The sequence below is a fragment of the Merops nubicus genome, unplaced genomic scaffold (assembly GCF_000691845.1).
Source record: "Merops nubicus isolate BGI_N331 unplaced genomic scaffold, ASM69184v1 scaffold8760, whole genome shotgun sequence".
Lineage (NCBI taxonomy): Eukaryota > Metazoa > Chordata > Aves > Coraciiformes > Meropidae > Merops > Merops nubicus.
Genome location: NW_008583520.1, coordinates 3,693 through 21,792, shown reverse-complemented (window position 1 = coordinate 21,792; position 18,100 = coordinate 3,693). Strand labels below are relative to the sequence as shown.

The 18,100-nt window shown below is 44.9% G+C and overlaps 1 protein-coding gene across 1 annotated transcript; it reads right to left on the bottom strand.

The window, feature by feature from the left end:
* Nucleotides 1–6,566: 6,566 nt before the first annotated feature.
* Nucleotides 6,567–10,901, bottom strand: MINOS1 (mitochondrial inner membrane organizing system 1). Its single transcript, XM_008941026.1, has 4 exons — nt 10,850–10,901; nt 10,324–10,371; nt 9,665–9,774; nt 6,567–6,809 (listed from the first exon to the last, which is right to left on the bottom strand). The coding sequence occupies exons 1-4, from the start codon at nt 10,899–10,901 to the stop codon at nt 6,801–6,803; spliced, it is 219 nt and encodes a 72-aa protein (XP_008939274.1). The 3' UTR covers nt 6,567–6,800.
* Nucleotides 10,902–18,100: the final 7,199 nt, after the last annotated feature.

Genomic DNA, 18,100 nt, shown 5'->3' with positions numbered 1-18,100 from the left:
AGTTTTCATATTTTAGAGGGTGAGGTTCATAAAATCAGGGAAATGTGGGACCCTGAGGCCCAGGATCATGATTTTTGAGTTTGCAAGGCTGATGAGGGACTCAGTCTTAGCGTGTCACCGTGTTGCTGAATACACCAAGACATCTGTGCTAGAACTGGACCAATTTTTCACCATTCTGCTTTTCATTTTGGTACCAGGAATTGCCTCAGTGGCTGCTCCAGTGTATGACAAGAGTTAATGTTGGAGCCTCAGTAATAAGTGTGGCCTCATCCCGTGCTCAGAGGAGTCACAGTGACCTTCTCTCTATCTCCCAGCCTACCTCTATTTATACCTAATATGGAGATAAAATCCACAACTTAGCAGATAGTAAACTAGAGCCTCCCACAGGCATGTCACCCACTAGGATGCTCCCAAAGATTTAAGGGAATTGTTTCTCAGGCCTTAAAAGAACCCAGTAAATTCACTTTCTGTGCTCTGTCTGACGTGGTGCAGAGAGCAGGACTGTGTGGACCTCCTCATACAGTCCTTCCAGCACACCTCCAGGCCCAGCCCACAAACACTCCTGCAGTTCCAGCCCCAGGCTTCCATCCCTCATTCAAAGATGGGTTTATTGACATATGGAATACCCCAACTCTTGACAGATGATCTAGGACACCATGTCATCTGTAGAGAGAATTAAACAAAACCCAGGTGCCATGCCCAGGAAAAGGAGCATGGGAAGCACACACCATCAGTCATTCCCTCAAATAAAACCAAGGAAAACACTCCAAAAAGGAGGAGCTGGAAGAACAAAGCAGTGATGACTGGAACAGAAATAGGTTGCCCTGTACATAAGAACCACAGCAGGGACAGCTTCAGGGAGTGTCTAACAAATGGGGTCCTTGAGCTGGACATTTCTGCATTTAGTTCATACCAGATTAAGCCATGGGACAAAGACCAGGAACAGTGCAGCCAACCTCTATGGTCTTGGAAGTTCAAGAGCATTTATGGCCAACAAGAGCAGCCAGATTGTCTGATATGAACCCACGTGTGTTACAGGCCACCCAGTCACTCCCAGGTGGGGCACAGTTGCACTTAACCCATCAAGAGCTGACAAACCCACACATTCCTCTGCTGGTTTATCCCAGTCTCCCTGCTTATAGTTCAGAGCCTTTTGTCTGCATGGGTCAAGCTTTGGCCTCCAGCCATTGCTTCTCCTTACACCTCTCCCTGCTAGCAGCAAACCCTTTGGTTCCTGGGGTTCTGTAACCCCCGAGTCCTTGTGATCTCGAGGTACAACCAGCATTTTTTGCACCTTGATTTCAACATTGCTCCACTTCCTTTTCCATTTGCACAGCATACCACCAAACAGCAATTAATTGTCTGCCACCATTTTTCTATTTACTTCCAGATAATTAATGGAAATTACAGACAATGCAAAGCATTATGCTGACTGCTGTGGGAGACATGGCACCCACAGACCTGAGTGTCACAGTTTGGCAAATAAGACACAAAACCATTAGGGCATTAAATTATTTTCTTCTCCTGTGGCCCCAGTCAACCTTTGAACCTAGAAAGAGGCTGAAGATTCACAGAATCATAGAACAGGATCATAGAATCATTAAGGTTGGAAAAGACCTCTGAGATCATCAGCTGTCAACCCAACACTACCATGACCACTAAACCACATCCCAGAGTGAATTTGCCCAACCCAGGGCAGTGACTTTCTGGCTGAGCCTCCTTTCCCCTCACTCCATTGATGATTACAGCCCTTGCTCCCTTATGGCTCTGTGCTTCAGCACAATGTCCTGCAGAGGAGTTTGGTGATGGAAAAGAGGGAACTAGGAAATCAAAGGGTGGATAAGGAAGTGTAGAAACACTCCTCTTCCACAGCACCACTTTACCTTGCTTGAAACACTCACCTTCACCTTGTTCTTCCAGCATCTTCACAGAGCAGAAGCCAAAGCATTTTGGGAACTGTGGAGTGAGTCAATCCTGCACAGCCAGGCAGGGGACTGGGGGGTCCCACAGAGCTGAATTTCACCCAGGAGTGAAGTAGGTCTCAAAGCTGTGGCCAAGTGGAGAGAGTGTCACCATTTCCATTGTACTGAGGAGAAGACTGAGGTGCTGCCTCACAACTGGACTCCTAAACCCTCATGTTCTGCATGGCTCATGGGGTTAGTAAAGGTTTTTGGGTTCAGCTGTTAAGTCACTACTAACAATGTCAAGTACAGCACCAAGGGGGAGGAAGAATACCCTCTAAAACTCCTCAAATGAAACAGACTCCTTCATACCACAGATTTATGAACTGAATTTGAACTGATAAGGGTATGACCTCTTCTAGGAAGGGGCACACACTCCTAACCCAGAGCTGGGGTCTTTACAAGCACTACCAGTAAAGACAATAGATGAAGAGTGATTTATTAGTCACCAACAAGTTTCTCAGCATCCTTCTAAGCTGCAGGAGGTGGGTATCATCCACCACCACCACCAGGAACATCCAGCTCTGCAGAGCTCGAGTGCTGCACAGCTAAGTGCTGACAGCCAGAAGTCACCAGAGAAACAGCAATCCACAGCTGAATTTCCATAAACTATGTTCCCATTTAGCTCCAAGCCCAGTACAGCATTTCACTGTGGGTGGGCTATAGGCTGGACAGTCCCAGCAGTCAGGCCACAGCTGCCTACGGGAGCTGCCCTGCCAAAATTTGCACCAGTCCCCTTTGCAAAGGCAGGGGTGGAAGCTGAGGAAAATGTCTGTTTATGTCTTACTGCTGGGATGTGTGTGGAAGGGGGGGAAAGCAAGAAAAGCCAGGCAGCTCAGAGAAAAGGGTCAGCAATGTCTCCCTGATTCAGGACACTGATGAAAAATGGGGGTTCCTGGCAGGTCACTGCTCACGGGTTCTCCAGCTCTGCCACCAGCCTCTCCCTTCTGGCTAAAGCATAAGAGCTGCACCTCAGGGTAGATCACTACAACCACCTCCTCCAGCCCACTGCTTGCATTTGCAAACAAGCACCTTTGTGATCTCTCTCTCACTGCTCTAAAAACTCAGAGGGAACCCAATAAAAACACCTTGAAAACCAACTCCTTCTCCCTTGGAGAATCACTTGTGTGGACCCTCTGGAAGAGCTGAGTTGTGCTGTCACTGCTGTGTTTCCACTGGTGGGATGACATTGTCTCCTCAATAGCCTCCCTCTATCCTGATCTACTACCAAAGTTCATGTTTAAGGTAGATCTACCAAGGTGGTGACTATCTTTTGGTCTGCTGCTTGTCTTGCACCTCACACAGTGGTGTTCTATTCCATCAGATGCAAGTAATGTGTTTTAATATTTTCTTTCCTTATCAAATTCAGATTTACACCAAAGTCAGTATTGAAGATCTCAGTGGTTCACACCTTTCAGAGATTCTGTAAGCCACTGATTCCTGGACAATAATTCCTAACTTATCAGAGATTTGTCATTCAGAATTTAGGGCAATTTGATGGTTGCAGAACATACCCTTCTGGAGTCTCCCAGGCTATGAAGTGGGCAGCCTTCCCCTGAGACTCCATGACCTGCCAAGTGAAAAAACAGTCAGAAAGGACAACAGATCTAGTCCATGGCCCAAAGCTCCAACTAAAGCCCCAGCTGCACGCCAAGTTCCCTCCAAGACTTATCACTGACCTTGCCTGCAGCTTCTCCTGTCTTTAGAATGGGAATTAGGAAGCTTTCCACCTCCCTTAATCCCATCTGTTTAGTTTGTAAATTCTCCAGGGCAGAGACTGGTTTTTATTTGTGTGTACAGCACCACATACAGCAAGGTCCTGATCTTGGCTACGGCTCCTAGGCCTGAGTGAAGCACAAAGAGATGACGGTATCTTGATCAAACATGAGGAACTCAGATAAACAACAGAAAAGCAGCTTGATATTTTTTTTTCCTGCAGCCTCTGCTTTTCCGTGACTTGTTTATTCATCTCAAAGCCTCAGCGACATCTAATCAAGCTGTTAAGAGTCAGATTTGTGGCCAGTCAAGCACTTAGGGAGTTGTTAAATGTTCAAACCCAGTTCTATTCAGCAAACAGCTGCTCTTTTTTTTTTTCCCCCCCCTTTTCTCCTAGATAGTGGTGTGGTTTTATTCACCACATACTCACCATTTTCCTACTAGAATGGCATTAAGGTGATAGAGCAACTCCTCCACTAAAAGGTCTCATTACATTTTGGGTAGGGACACCTGACTTTTAGGCCTATCTTCTTTGCACTTCTTGGTACTGATCCAAATCACACTACAGTTAGATGAAGCAATGATTTCAGCAGGCTGAAGAAAGAAGGAAAACTGTGATAGTTTCCAGATGAGTGTATTATACTAAATTTAACGTGCCTTTTGGTACTTAGAATTTCCACTTTTCCCCCTTCCATTTATGTAATTAGAAATCTAGCAGCAGGAAACCATTCCTAGCCCAGCCTCAGTTGGGAGCAGCATGGTCTCATTCCCACTGAGGGGAACAGGAGCCTTGTCCTCACAAGGAGACATTTTGCACAGCTTACATGGACAGGTTCAAACCCAGGCTTTGAATAATACAACTTTAATTCAACCAAAACAAATACAGGCCCATTATGTGCTAGTTCTGTATGCACATACATATCTCAACACAAACAACAAGAAGCAAGGCAGCTGTGAATCACAAAAAAAGAAATAAAAATGAAGCCCTTATTCCATTTAAAGAGCGATGACAAAGTTTAAATTCCAGCTTTTAAAACTGTGCAGTCTTTCCACACTCACTCTAGTGGAGTTCACATTAAAGAGCAAGAACATTGACTCTGATTATTCTCATTCTAGCAGTAAAAGACACGTTGTGAATTGCTATCTACAGTGATACCCTCTGAGCTCCAGGGCCAGGAGAGCCACTTGAACATGGGTCACAGTAGATGATATTAAGAATTAACCCCAGAAAGTTGTAGTTGAACTGAAGCAGAGCACACCAGGGCATTAATTAAAAATGGAATCTGTTGTCATGGCCCAAATGACCTGGCATTAAAGTTTTTTCTACATGTTGGCAGTTGTTACATTCATCACCTTTAGTTCTCCTGCTTCACACCCAGGGTGATGCTCCTCTCTCCAGCTGAGCCCACTGGCTCACCAGGCTGCCAGCACCACAGCACACACACAGACCTCCACAAAAAACCACTTTCCAAACCACAGAGGAGCTCTGGCTCCAAAGTACACGGTTCAAATTAAAAACTGGGGCCAGATAAAACGATTCAATTTGGGGAAGGAAGAAAGAAAGAAAGAAAGAGATCCTGTTTCCAATAAGCTGTTTTAACCTGACTGACGAATGCAGTCCGGCAAGGGAGGAGGTGGAAAAACAAGGACATGCTCAAGCAATGGTCCTGGATGGCATCGTGCTCTGACAGCCTTTAATGCTGCCCTGGCATTCAAGCTGCTTTATTTCACAAGTCCATTGCTCTAGGCGAGCTCTGCAGCTTCTGTTGACTCTGGGCACAGCTCAACACGTTTCTTCAGCGTGCAAGATCCACACACAAGTGCCCAGGGGGCCGTGGGGGTTCAGGACTGCTGCAGCACCCCCACCAAACCTCAGTCCCACTGCTCAGTAAGATAAGGAGTTTCTCAAGCTGTCTGAACTCGGGAGGCAGCCTCGCAGCCCATCCCCTTCCCTTTTCTTGGCATGGTTTAAAAAACAAATATTGTGCAACTTGTTTTCCATTGTGTTTTCCTTTCTGGAGAGGAATTTTCTTGTCACTCTTCCATTTGCCAGCGCTCACCATGCAGCAGAACAAGCTTTCAATAAAGGGCAGTTCTATGTTGATCTAGACTATTCCCTTTCTATCTCAGGAGACACACATTTACATCTTGTGCTACATGGACACTATGGAGCAAGCACGAGACAAAGAAAAGAGCTAGGAAATGGTGCTGAGCAAAGCAGCAGTAAAGACACCATCTCAGGTCAGGAAAAAAGCAGTAGACAACATGCCAACAAGCAGTTACAAGGACTGGGGTAAATGTAAAGTAGAGGGGAGTACTTGGACCAGTGACTTGCCAAGGTCATACAGAGCTTTAAAGAATGGTGACTCATTCCCAGGTCACCAATTTTTTTCACCAGAAGAGGGGTGAAAAAACCATCAACAGAAAAGGTAAGCTCAGAGCCAGATGGCACGTGCAGTTGTTGAGTTCACCCCCTACACTGAGGAACTGTCAAACCTGGGTCACATCTCAGAGCTACAAGAGGCAGCACCAGCTTGTGGCATCACTCACACGGTTAGGATCTGCCCTCCTGGATCCTGCCTCTTTGGAGAGGACAAAATTCCCATTTTAAAGGGCAACTGTACAAACAGAAGTATTTCTATTGCTCTCCAAACACCGGCCCAAGCAGCAGGGGTCTAGTGGGTGGTTTATGAGGTGGGAAGGCTTCTCTGGACTGCAGGTTAGGTGGGGGTTGCCTTTCCAGGGTGCAGAGGAGCACACGACGGCTGTCCTTTCTGAAGAGGTCTCACAGTGGCTTTACCCAGGTGGTCACAGCTGCCTGGTACTCAAAATGAAGTCCTCTCCTTCCATTCTCTCTCGCACTCACATACAAAGTCAACACACGAGAGAAGGCCATTTTTCTTTTATTTATTTCCCAGAAGAGCTCTTCCTTGCACTTTCCAGACATGATACAAAACAAGCAACAGAACTTTGTTTCATGTACAGAAACAGTTTGTTGGAGTATAAAGAGTTACTGGTGATCGTTACTGAAGAATGTTGGCTTATTCCAGGGGCACTTCAGTATTCCTGAGGAATAGTCATTGATTTCTCCTTCCTTCCCACTGGGATAGTCTCAGTTATTAGTCACTGTTCCTGTAAAGCAAGAAGGCTGACATTATTAAAAAGCCATTGGGTTCCTTAGATGGAAGGTGCTGCACGATGTAAAGCAAGCCACTTAGCTCTGCAACGTTTCCAGAAGGCAGAATAATGTTTTCATCCTTTGCTAGGCTGAGACACTGAGCATGGAGAAGTTAAGCAGCTGTTTTCATACCAGAAGCATGCCATATTTCCTGATGAAATCCTCTATTCTGATAAAATGGGTACTTCAGAAACACCCAACGTTATTGTTCATGTTATCTACTCATAGATCAAATAGCAATCAGACAGAGATCAAAGTCACAAAGGGCAGGAGGAAAGGGCAGTTGCCAGATTTCTTGTATTCCTGCACCTCAAAACAACCCACACTGCTATCAAAGTACAGGGGTGTGGGCTTTGGGGTGATAAATAATACAGGCTAAGTAACCTGAAAAACAGGATACTTCCCATTTTGTAAGGAAACCTAGGCCATGTCATTCTCAGCCACACAGTATTAAGCCTCAAAAAAATGGCTAGATGTTGATGTTAAACCCAGCTGAAGTCACAGTGACAGCCAGCTGATCAAACTACTTAAAAAGCCCTCAGAATCTTAGAGACCACAGCTGAGAACTTCCCTGTGTTCTCAGTAGTCTCTTGGCCCAGATGAACAGCTCCTGCATTGATGTTAGGGTTTCATGATCAAATTACTAACCCAAAGGATGGGCAAGTGATGATCCATCACCCAAAGTGATGATCCAAGTTACAGTTAGAACAGCTGCAAAGTCTCTCTGTAATCTCCTCATTATTTGGTATCAGGAAGGTTCCTCTTTCCTCTCTCATTCTCACTTAGGATTCAGAATTAAGAACTTGATCCTGAAGATTCAAGAATTCAGACTGGACAAAGCCCTGAGGAACCTGGTCTGACCTCACAGCTGACCCTGGGTTGAGGTCAGACTAGATGACCTCTTTGAGGTCCTTTCCAGCTTGAGTTATCTTGTGATCCCATGAACTTGACAGGGTCAGAAAACTAGAAATCAGTTCATTCCAGTTAATCCATGTAACATTTCTCTCTCTGAACGAAGCTGATTTTCCTGCAGAACCTCCCATTTTGACAAATTAGCATTTGAAGCTCTGCAAATGAAGTCCTATAGTAGTTACAACAGTACTTTCTAGGGAAAAAACAGATGAGTGATAATGCAACACAGTATTTTCCATGTTCCTAACCCACAGAAATGAAATAATTCTTTTGTAATAACCGAGGCCATTATCCATGACACAACATTTTGGAGAGATGAATGACATGAACCCTGAGGTGGCTTCACTCCCACCTTCCCCCTCTCAGCACACTCAGCCTCTTTGTGCCAGAGCAAGCTAGCAGAGCCAGGGCTCTGGGAACCATCTGTCCAGCCCCGTGCCATGCAGGCAGCTGCACCTCTTCTGTGAAGTGTCCTTTCAATCACCTCATGCTTCAAAGGACCACCCCTGCCCCAGAGCACAGATTAGTCCTTAATCCAAATAAAATCCTTTACCAGGCTGACCTGAGAGGCCATTTTCTGTTGCTCACCAGCACGAGCACCAAGCATCCTTGGAAACACACCTCTTTCTCAGAACATGTGAGCAGGGTGTTTACCAGTCACATGACATGTCATCCCAGTTTCTTTTTGGAGGCATAAATCAGAGGAATCCCCTCAGGATGGTGTGGAAAGCTGACATGTTTGGGTGTCAACAAATGGGGCCAGAAGGGTCGTACACAGACTTTTGATGCTGGGTTGTAGCTGGCAATGTTGTATCAGCTGCATCTAAGTCACAGTTTCTCTGTCTTGCTATCCAAACCATCATATTCTGAAGAATGTGTTCAGGAATCTTATTGTTGCCCTTTCTCTACAGCTGAGGAAGGTATCTGTGAACAGATATATCTGGTAGGGCTGCTGAAGGGTGGCAAAACCTCATCTGCCAGTAAACCTAAGCAGGACTGGACTCAACTTACAGCTCTACATGCACCAGGAAAAAGCCTAAAACCACCCTCAGGCCTCCACCAGGCAGATGAGTGCTACAGTGACATTCTTTTGGCAGTATATGATTTTGTGGATACAAACTGTGCACACCTCCTCTTTTATTTTTTTTGTTTTTCCAGATGCCACAATGATAAATTACTGTAGGAACAGCCCAAATTTTTGCATGTGAAGAAATAAAGAAAATATGAATGGAGTTAGTTTGTGGACTTGGTGCACTGGAGGCAGTTTGTAGGCACACAGATGGTTCCTGCTAATTAATCTGTTTTTAAATACTTTATCTCAGCATGGTCAGAGATAATACAGAACTCATTTAAATTATCCTCTTCAAAACTATTTAAAGCACACAATTCCTTCAGACTAATTATTACTTTACTATCCAGCCAAACAAGCTGCAAAACTTACAAGTGATTAGTGTTTTCATGTTGTAAAAAACCCACCCCAGAGAAGATCAAAGATCTGCTTCCACAGGCAGGGCGACCTGACATGCCTGACATGACTTTCTCTTTCTTCCTAGCTCCTCTCTTTCAAGGTCTGAAGACAGAATCTTCCCACTAGTTTAGTTTTTCAGCTTTTCTAGCATGTATTTTTATGACACATTTTCAGTTTGTGTGCAAACCTACCTGGCAGGATCTGTTAAGCTAATTCTATGTATTCAGCCTAAGTTTAGTGCTGATCACATCAGATATTAAAAATTTCTGAAGAGCAGGGTAACCATCCCTTGCTTTGGCAGCTGAACTTTCTTCTGACTAGTGCTTTTTTGGGCAAGGCTGAGGAATACCCATTTAAATGGTGTCTAAAAGTTTAATGCTAACTTATAACTCGTGCCCAAATCTTCCAGGAACTAGCACCAATACTTACTTTTACAAATTTACCATGGAGAAGATATGGAGACTGGAAGTCATGTTGGCAATTGGAATAAGCCATTCCTAACCCCATCCCTGACCCGAAGGCAATTGGCCATGTCTTTCCTGGGGGAAGGCAAGCAGAGAAAGAAAGAGGAAATTACCAGAAGTTCCATATTAGGCATTTTCAAGTTCTACAGGTCCTAAAATCAGCTAAAACCAGATCACTCCAGAAGAACAACTGGGGTAACAGTGAGGCATGATATTTAGCATTTAATGGAGTGCAATCTCTGAATTCAACATATTACTGAAAACTATTGTGTTAGCAAAGCATAACTAAAAAAGAATTTAGCTCAGTTTTAAAACCCTGGCAAGACTGGCATAAACTGATGTCTAGACAGATGGCTCCAGCCCTTTGGCTCAGGGTCTCCTGCAATTCCAGACCCTGAGCAGAGCAGGAGCTCAGAGAGATGCCACGTGTAACAGCAGCATTACACAGCAGTTAAAAGTTCAGACAGCTCCATTTAAATGGGAAAGATGAGATCAATAAGGAAAGAATTGGTTTAACATGCTGATGAGGTTTTACATGCCTCAAAAATGACTTGGTTTTAAACTGCACCTACACCAGACAGAAATTAGGAAAGCAGGAAGTTGAGATGATTGCAGTAGACTTACTTTTGAAGAAGATGACTGAGAAAACAATTCCTAATCCAAACCCAGCACCTGTAAGGAGAAATGCAGTGAGTGGGGACTAAGACAATGCAAAATGATTTTGGTTTTGGCTGTAATTCTTTGTTCCAACTCAGGGATGTCAGGCTACACCATACTTCAGCACACCAAACAAAAACATTCTCAAACAGCAGTTCTGAAACAGAGTTCTTGTTTCCTTAAGTGACTGTAAACAGCTCATCCAGATTAGAACCCCAGCATATACAAGCAACACTACCAGAAAGATCTGGGAAACAAACTCTCATCCCAGGGAAAGTTACTGAATTTCTGTCACCATCTACAATGTGGAATTAAGATTTATTTGGCTCATTGTCAGCAAATGAGAAACACTTAACTGAAAACTTATTGTGTCCCTGAGCTTTAGATTTTGCAGATGAATATCTTATTGTATTTCTTTTAATCTCACTATTTTAACTACTTCAATGTGTGTCCTGAGGGCAACAAAACTTTGATGCTTTGTGTTACCCTATACCTGGCAAAAAGCAAGCTCCAGGCTGCTTATCTTCCACATCCACAACCTTCATTGTGGAGCATATTTAAACACGTCAGGAATGAAGGACTTTTCACATCCTTATACTATATATAGAAATAACTGCAGAGGCTGAAAAAAATTCATCCAAGCACCATTAAAGAACTCAATTGGCACATTTAAAAATAATTTCTGCTTTCCTTGGAAGGTGTGCTTGTGATTTTTTGCAAGAAGACAGGCAAATCTGCACAACTCCTCTCCCTACCCAATAAATATGAGTGAAAGCTTTGAGCTCAGCAGGTAAATTCTACCTTTAATTACATCTACTACAGACAAGAATTCCAGAGAAGGCACAGAAGTACAAAAAGTTTAAAAAAGGAGAACAAAACTTAATCAGTCATGTGTATGCTCATTAAAAAAATAAATCAAATCTGTGTTTCAGGTTTATTTTGCAGCAAACACATCCCATTATGGGTTTCAATTCTCTCCTTTCCATACAAGAAATCTAACTTAAGTATAACGAGTTTTATTAATTAGAAGACAAAAAAAAAAATCCTAAAAGCAGGTGATGATGATTTAAACTCCCACTGAACACATTGCTAAGTGGGCTGAGTCCAGAACAATGGCAAAGAACCCTACACCCTCTTGGCAGACAGGAGTATGTTCCTTTATTTTAAGCTCCCTTCTGCTCTTTAAACCTTTCTCCTTGTAAAAAGGACACCAGTGGTAGCTTCTGCTGAGGCACAGACTACTGAAACAACACTTGCCATGCTACCTAGCAGATTAATTAAGCACTCATTGCTCCCAACACCTTGAATATTACAACAGGGATGGACAAGGAGATGATCTGAGCACACCCTGTGATGTTGACTCTCCTGCTGGGACTTCACTACCCATATTTACCAAGAGCTGGAAATCAGAGTTGCTTTTAAAACCCCTTTGCATTGTACTGCAGATTTTCAGCAGTGACACAGCTAACTACTTTACCAGGTCACTACAGTGTTGGAGTAGACTTACAAAACATGCCATGCAGGGAAGAACTCTGACTGCCTGCCAAGTGGTCCTGACATAACTCCCCCAGACGTTTCAGAGAAGGTCAGGTCTGCACTCTGATCATTTGCACAGCTAAGGGAAAGCTGCAGTTCCTCAGACGTCTGCTCAGAGCCTGGGGCTCTTTCTGCCTTTCAGACAGTAAGAGATACCCTACTTGGAGCATCTCCTACAAGCAGCTAACTGCTCAGTGTGTCACCAACCAGCACCTACACGTCGACTGGGAGAGACATCCCAGGTTACTGAGAGCAGCAGCTCACCCCTGCTCATTCCCCACTCCCCTCCCCAGGCAGAGCCTTCCTCCTGTACCTTTGCTAGAAGACAGCTGCTGTTGGCTCTCGCCGAGTGTTTATGCTATTAAGGATAATTACTATCTCCAAGAATTCATCCAGCAGACAACTGCTTGGCCCTGCGACCTAACTCCCTCTGCCAGCCTTTTCCCACCACACGTAGTCATGCTGCCTTTTCCTTTCAGGCTCCTGCACTGCAGGGCTGCAGAGGACTTTCTGCAGGTCACAGCTTTCCCTCCAGGCAGCCCCAGGCTGAACTGCCCAGTTCAGAAGGCTCAACTCTTCCTGTCCAAGGAAAGATCCTCTCTGCCAACCCAAACAGCTTAGCTAATCAATGAGAAATGATCTGCAGGATGACAAATCCTGCATCATCTCCATGCAAGAGCCCAGGCAGTTTCTAATGTCACCACATTTTCCATGTTACCAGTCAAACCCACAGTCTTCCTACCAGCGTGGTGGGAAACTCCTGACTTTCTTCAGAAAGCTCTGCACTAAGGAAGCAGCTATTGTCCATACTGCTCCTTTCCACCTGCTTCCAGAAACTGTCATTACCTTGTATTCTCTTCACCTCCTTCAGATGCTCTCTCACATTCCAACCCCATTTGTGAGGGCTCCACACAGATGCCATCAATGCTGCTTCCTGTTGGCCGTGGGGGAAGCTACAGGATGCATTTAAAGGTGAAAAATTTATGATTTCTGCTGACTACAATACAGCCTAAGCCCAAAACCAAACCTTGGTCTTCCCCCACGCCAATGCCCAACACCAGTGTTGAGCAGATGTGGTCCAGCATGACTGAGCTAGGAAAGACCACTCTGTCTTTATTCTTTATTCTGAAGCAGCAAATCAGAAGGGATTCTTCTTTTTCATGAAAATGCAGCTTTCATGCAACTGTAGAGGCTATCACTGCACCCTGTTCCAGCAGGAAGGGGAACAGTGGCTGATTAGTTTAAGAAGATGATGGTAAGATCCCTAGGGCCTTGCTTTAAGTAACAACAATGCTCCAGAGGAGGAGGAGATCAGAAAGCTAATGGGGTTTTGTTTTCTGTACAAGAAGGCAACTCGAGAAACAAAGCCAAAAAAGTACTTCAGCTTCCCTCATCCCCAAGGCAGTAGGTTCACTCCTGTTCCTACTAAGGAAGCAACCACAGTCTGTGCTGAAAACTGCTGCTGATGGCAGCACCCAAGCAACTAAGGACACAGATCTGGCCCCTCACATCATCCAGTGCTGATGCAGCATCTGCTCTCCACGATGTGCTGTTAACATCCAAGCCCTGGTTTTAACTCAAAGCCAGAAGCTTCAGCTCCATGGAATTTCTCAGCCCTGTCTGGTGAAGGATCTACTTCTGTGGATAGTTTGTCACTCCTCTTCACTCCCCTAGAAAGTGTTTGTGGTTCCGTGGTCATTTCCTGCACCTCCAGCACCGAGGGGCAGCGAAACCACCTTGTCTTGGGAGCAGAGAAACAGGCTTCACTTTAATTCTATATAAAGTTACACCAGGGATAAACAATGGCAAAGCCCTTGATGAGTTTTACAGGTTTAAGTTCTCACATGCTCCATTTCCTTTCAAAGAGGCAACGTGTTGCTTCAAAGAGCCTCCCACCTGACCGGGGGACGCTCGGCCTGCAGCTGTTTCTACTAAAGATCAGCACCTCTAGGCCAGGCTTGAACTTCATAACAATAAAACATGAAAGGTTTATCTTACAATAAAAACAAAGGAACATAGAAAAGCTAAAGGCTTGAGCCAGCCGGGCACATTTTCCCTCCTTTTCTTGCATGAAAGCTTCTTTGGAGGAGAAGGCCACAGGAAAGAGTACAACGCATTTTTCACCTCCTCTGACAGTTTAAAATGTTTTAACTAGGAAAACAGTCCCTGCCAGCCTACATCTGTCACTTCAGCTTACACTCATTTACAGTCCGTGTCAAGAGGGGACAGGACAGGGCTGTGGACACCTCACTCTGCTCCCCAGTAAGCATCCTGGCCGTATGGAATTGATATTAGGCAGAAAGCCCAAGCTCCCAAAACTCTTTTTATTCTTTTTTTTTTTCTTTGGCTCGCACACCTTCCAAGAAAAATGTGACAGTGCCTCCAATCAATCTAACACAGGGCAGAGCACGCGCCGTGTGCCCAACAGGACATCATAAAAGTGTCTTGGAGAGGAACACAAATCTCCAGGATGGGCTCCTGCCCCAGCAGAACATCTGGAAAAAGCTTTTTCCATAAATTTACTCAACAGCCCCTCCCACAGCGATACTGCACGGTTCTCGCCGAGGCTACCCAAGTAGCTACAGGCTGAAGCAGCTATTAAGACAGCCACACCTAGATATACTCTCCTTCAACAGCCTGACACTTAAAATAGAAGCATTAAAATATGCCTGTTGACATCTGGCAAACGTGTTGCTGTTACTATGGCAGCTGGAAGTTTTTAAATTACTTAATAGTTTTTCTTTTTGTCATCGGGTTATTTTCCTCTGCCCTTCCTTACACAAAATACTGAGATTCCTCCTCCTCTCCTTCAGGTTCTGTTCATTTACAGTTCTTGTTCTGACAGAACAGCAGCCACTCCATACACACAAGACTCTCTAAAATAGGTCAGGGACTTGTCTCAACAGAGATTTCTTCCCAGCTAGGAAGACAGCTTCCATTAAGATCAAGAAAATCTGCTGAGCCCCGTTAGCTTCCCTGGGTGCAGCAACAGCAGATCTGATACACTGCATGTTCCAAATGAGCAGCAGCTCAGTCGAGCATTAAAATTTGCTTTAGGTAAGGAAATGCCCAAGGGAAGTCAAGATCTTCACACCAAACAAAAACCACAATCAGCTCTTAGGGTATATTCTCTCCCTCCTGTTGTAGGGTGTCCCACCCTGCCCCCCTCCAACCCCACTTTCAGAAGGTACAGAGATACTTATGCAAAAACAGGGAGGAGATCCTTCCTCATACACCAGACCTTCAAAGGGCAGCCCTTAACACCAGTTAGAAACCCAAGACCACAAAATCACTTCTTTACAGAGAGAATTAATTTTAAGCAGACTCTTAGCAAGGTCTTTCGTGGCAGGAATCAGATTTTTTTTTTTCCCAGCACCAACTTTGAAGCTTTCATTCTCATCTCCCCCGTTGGGTGGATTGTTTACATAGCAGAGAGAAAAATGAGCAAGGGCTCTAGAAGAAAACATTGAAACTATATACCAAGTACTTGGGGAAGAAGCAGGAAAAAAAAGTGTGGTATGTTTTCTCCTAGCATTTGACTGCAGTCACACAGAACAGTTGGAATGACAGAATATAAATCTCCAACTAGCTTTAGGATACAAATATCCCAACATGCTTCCAGGGGCTGCCTTCACCCCGACGTGCTCCCAGAGGTGACCCTCAGATACACATCAGCACTTCAGACAAAATCAGTGTTGCAAGATACTCATAGCATGGAAAATACACCTCTGAGAGAAAACTCCACCTTGGCTTCCTTCAAGAAGAGAGTCTGCTAATGAAAATAGCATTGCTAAAAAGAAAAGAGTTTTGCTGGAGACCACACAAGCACATTTTGGGCTCTTGCAAGGCTGGCTGTGAGGGTTGGCACTCCTGCCTCCTCACACCCATGCCATGGAGGCTGACCATTACTGACGTCTACTGGCCCAGCTAGGAAATAGAGGCAATTCAGAGCAAGAAGCATTATGGTGGCACCTGACCAGCAGAAACGCTCAGGAACAAAGCCTGATCCTTCTCTAAGCTCTTGTTCTTAATTTATCGTCATCAGGGGTATCCCTGCAGCCCTGAAAGGATTTTCTCAGGGAATTGTATCTGACAGAACAAAGAGCTGGTCCCACCTACTGCTGTAACATCTCAGAGGAGTGGTTCAGGCTATCCCTTGCCTGGGGTCCCCTGTCCCTGGACAGGGTCACCACGTGCCACCTCCCTGCACAGCTGGCAGAGCACAAGGAAGCCAGTGCACTTGGGATTCATTTCCAGCAGAGACCTTACACAGCCTGGAGTTTTAAACAGATGCTCCATCTGATGGGTGTCACAGCCCTTCTTTCAGGCTTTCTGGTGCTCAGCAGCACTGCCAGGAGCAGGGTGGAACAGGGTCGAGCAGGGCTGTGCTTTGTGAGTGACCAGGCACATGGAAGCAGGGATGCACCCAGCTGAGAGGAACAGCAGGACACCACGCAGCGAGGAGACTTCCCTGTCTTCTTCTTCCAACAGGAGACAATAGCCCCTTAATTTGTAGGCGCTCACTGCATTCAGAACTCTGCTAACAACATAACTAAATATTGCTGCTAGATTTTTGACTGCAAGCCTATTCTCGGAGCAGTGTTTGTCCACCTCTTCCAAATAAAATATTTTGCCCTTGGCTGCCTCGCCTCCCTTCCCTGCCTAAGCCACAAGCAGTTAATATTTACACTGCTCAGTCTGCCACAAGACAAAACCAGTAGAATTGGGACTTCTGCACGACAAAGGAACAGAACTTGGAGTCACAAACCAAGCTCACAGAACAACGTGGTTCTGTGCTCGTGTCTATGCGTGTTCTGCAGGATTCAAACCAAAATCCCCCCATGAAGAACACATCTTTTGACCTGGGAGCTAAGACTGCACGGCCACGTTACGACTGCCAAACAAGAAACCACTTCAAAACAGGAATTTCAGGATTTTTGTATATTTAGAGCAAGTCTAATCCAGCGTTCGGAAAGTATAATCAAGTTTTATCATTATGCAGACTGACTTTATCCAATTCATAACCATGTGAAGGATTATTTAAAAACACTGACATTGCAATCCATACAGTGATTCTGTCTGAAACAGTCAATCTGTGGAACGACCCAAACAACACAATTCCACCCTTGCCCTGGACAGACATGGCCATTCAAGGAGCCCAGCTGAAATCATCTAACAGTTGCAAGAGAATTGAAAAAGTCCTTTTCTCTTAAAAATTTCCTATTAGATGGAAATTAGAAGCATTTTATTTTCAGATGTCAAAAGAGAGGATTAAAGGAAAACAAACATTACTATGCTGGGTTATTTACAAGCTTCCAAGCTGAATTTTGGTCAAAGACAGACATAGATCAAAACATTTGCTCCTGAAAAAAAAAACCCAGAACAACATAACTTCAGCACAGCAACTTAACTTAGTCCAGCAGCAAAGAGCTTTCCTAGGATTACTTTTCACTCTCAGGTAAATGACAGTGTTCCACTCATTTAAAACCCCAACAGTTTCAAAACAAACCAAGGCACGCAGGCCTCCCTCCCCTTACACACATACTCTTTATTGCCTCCTTGTTCCCTGGAAACAGCATCTAATTATAATTTGTCCAAAATTACAGCCCTGTGGAAAAAAAACAAGTCTGTCAGTCCTTCAGGAGTAATTGTCTTTCCAAACAAACAGGCACAAACCAGACATCAGTTCAGCAAACCCTTTCAAGAGGGTTTCAAGGTGGGAGGAAGGAAGATGAGCACAAACTACCTCTGTGTCCCTTCTCTGCAGGGCTCTGCTGGGAAAAAGGAAGGAATGGTGGTGAAGGCTGGTGAGGAGGCAGGACTTCATAAAGCTTTGCAAGCTAGGAAGAAAAAGAAAGCCACTGTAGATCAATTCTCCTTCCCCACAAAGAGAACAAGCAACTTTTAGAATGGGTAAAGAAAAATCAGCTTCAGGAAGAAAGCTGGACCAAAGTTAGAGTATTTAAATGACTGCACGGGTGGAAAGTCTGAAGGACGCCCGGAGCTGGAGCCAGAGGGATCTGGGTCACCCGTCAGAGAAACCACCTGGACAGCCAAGAATCACAGAATTGTTCTGCTTGGGAGAGACCTTCAGGATCGAGTCTGACTGTTCCCCCAGCACTGCCAGGTCCTCACTGACTCCTGTCTCTCAGCACCACATCTCCACGGCTTGGAAACCCCTCCAGGGGTGGGGACTCCACCACTGCCC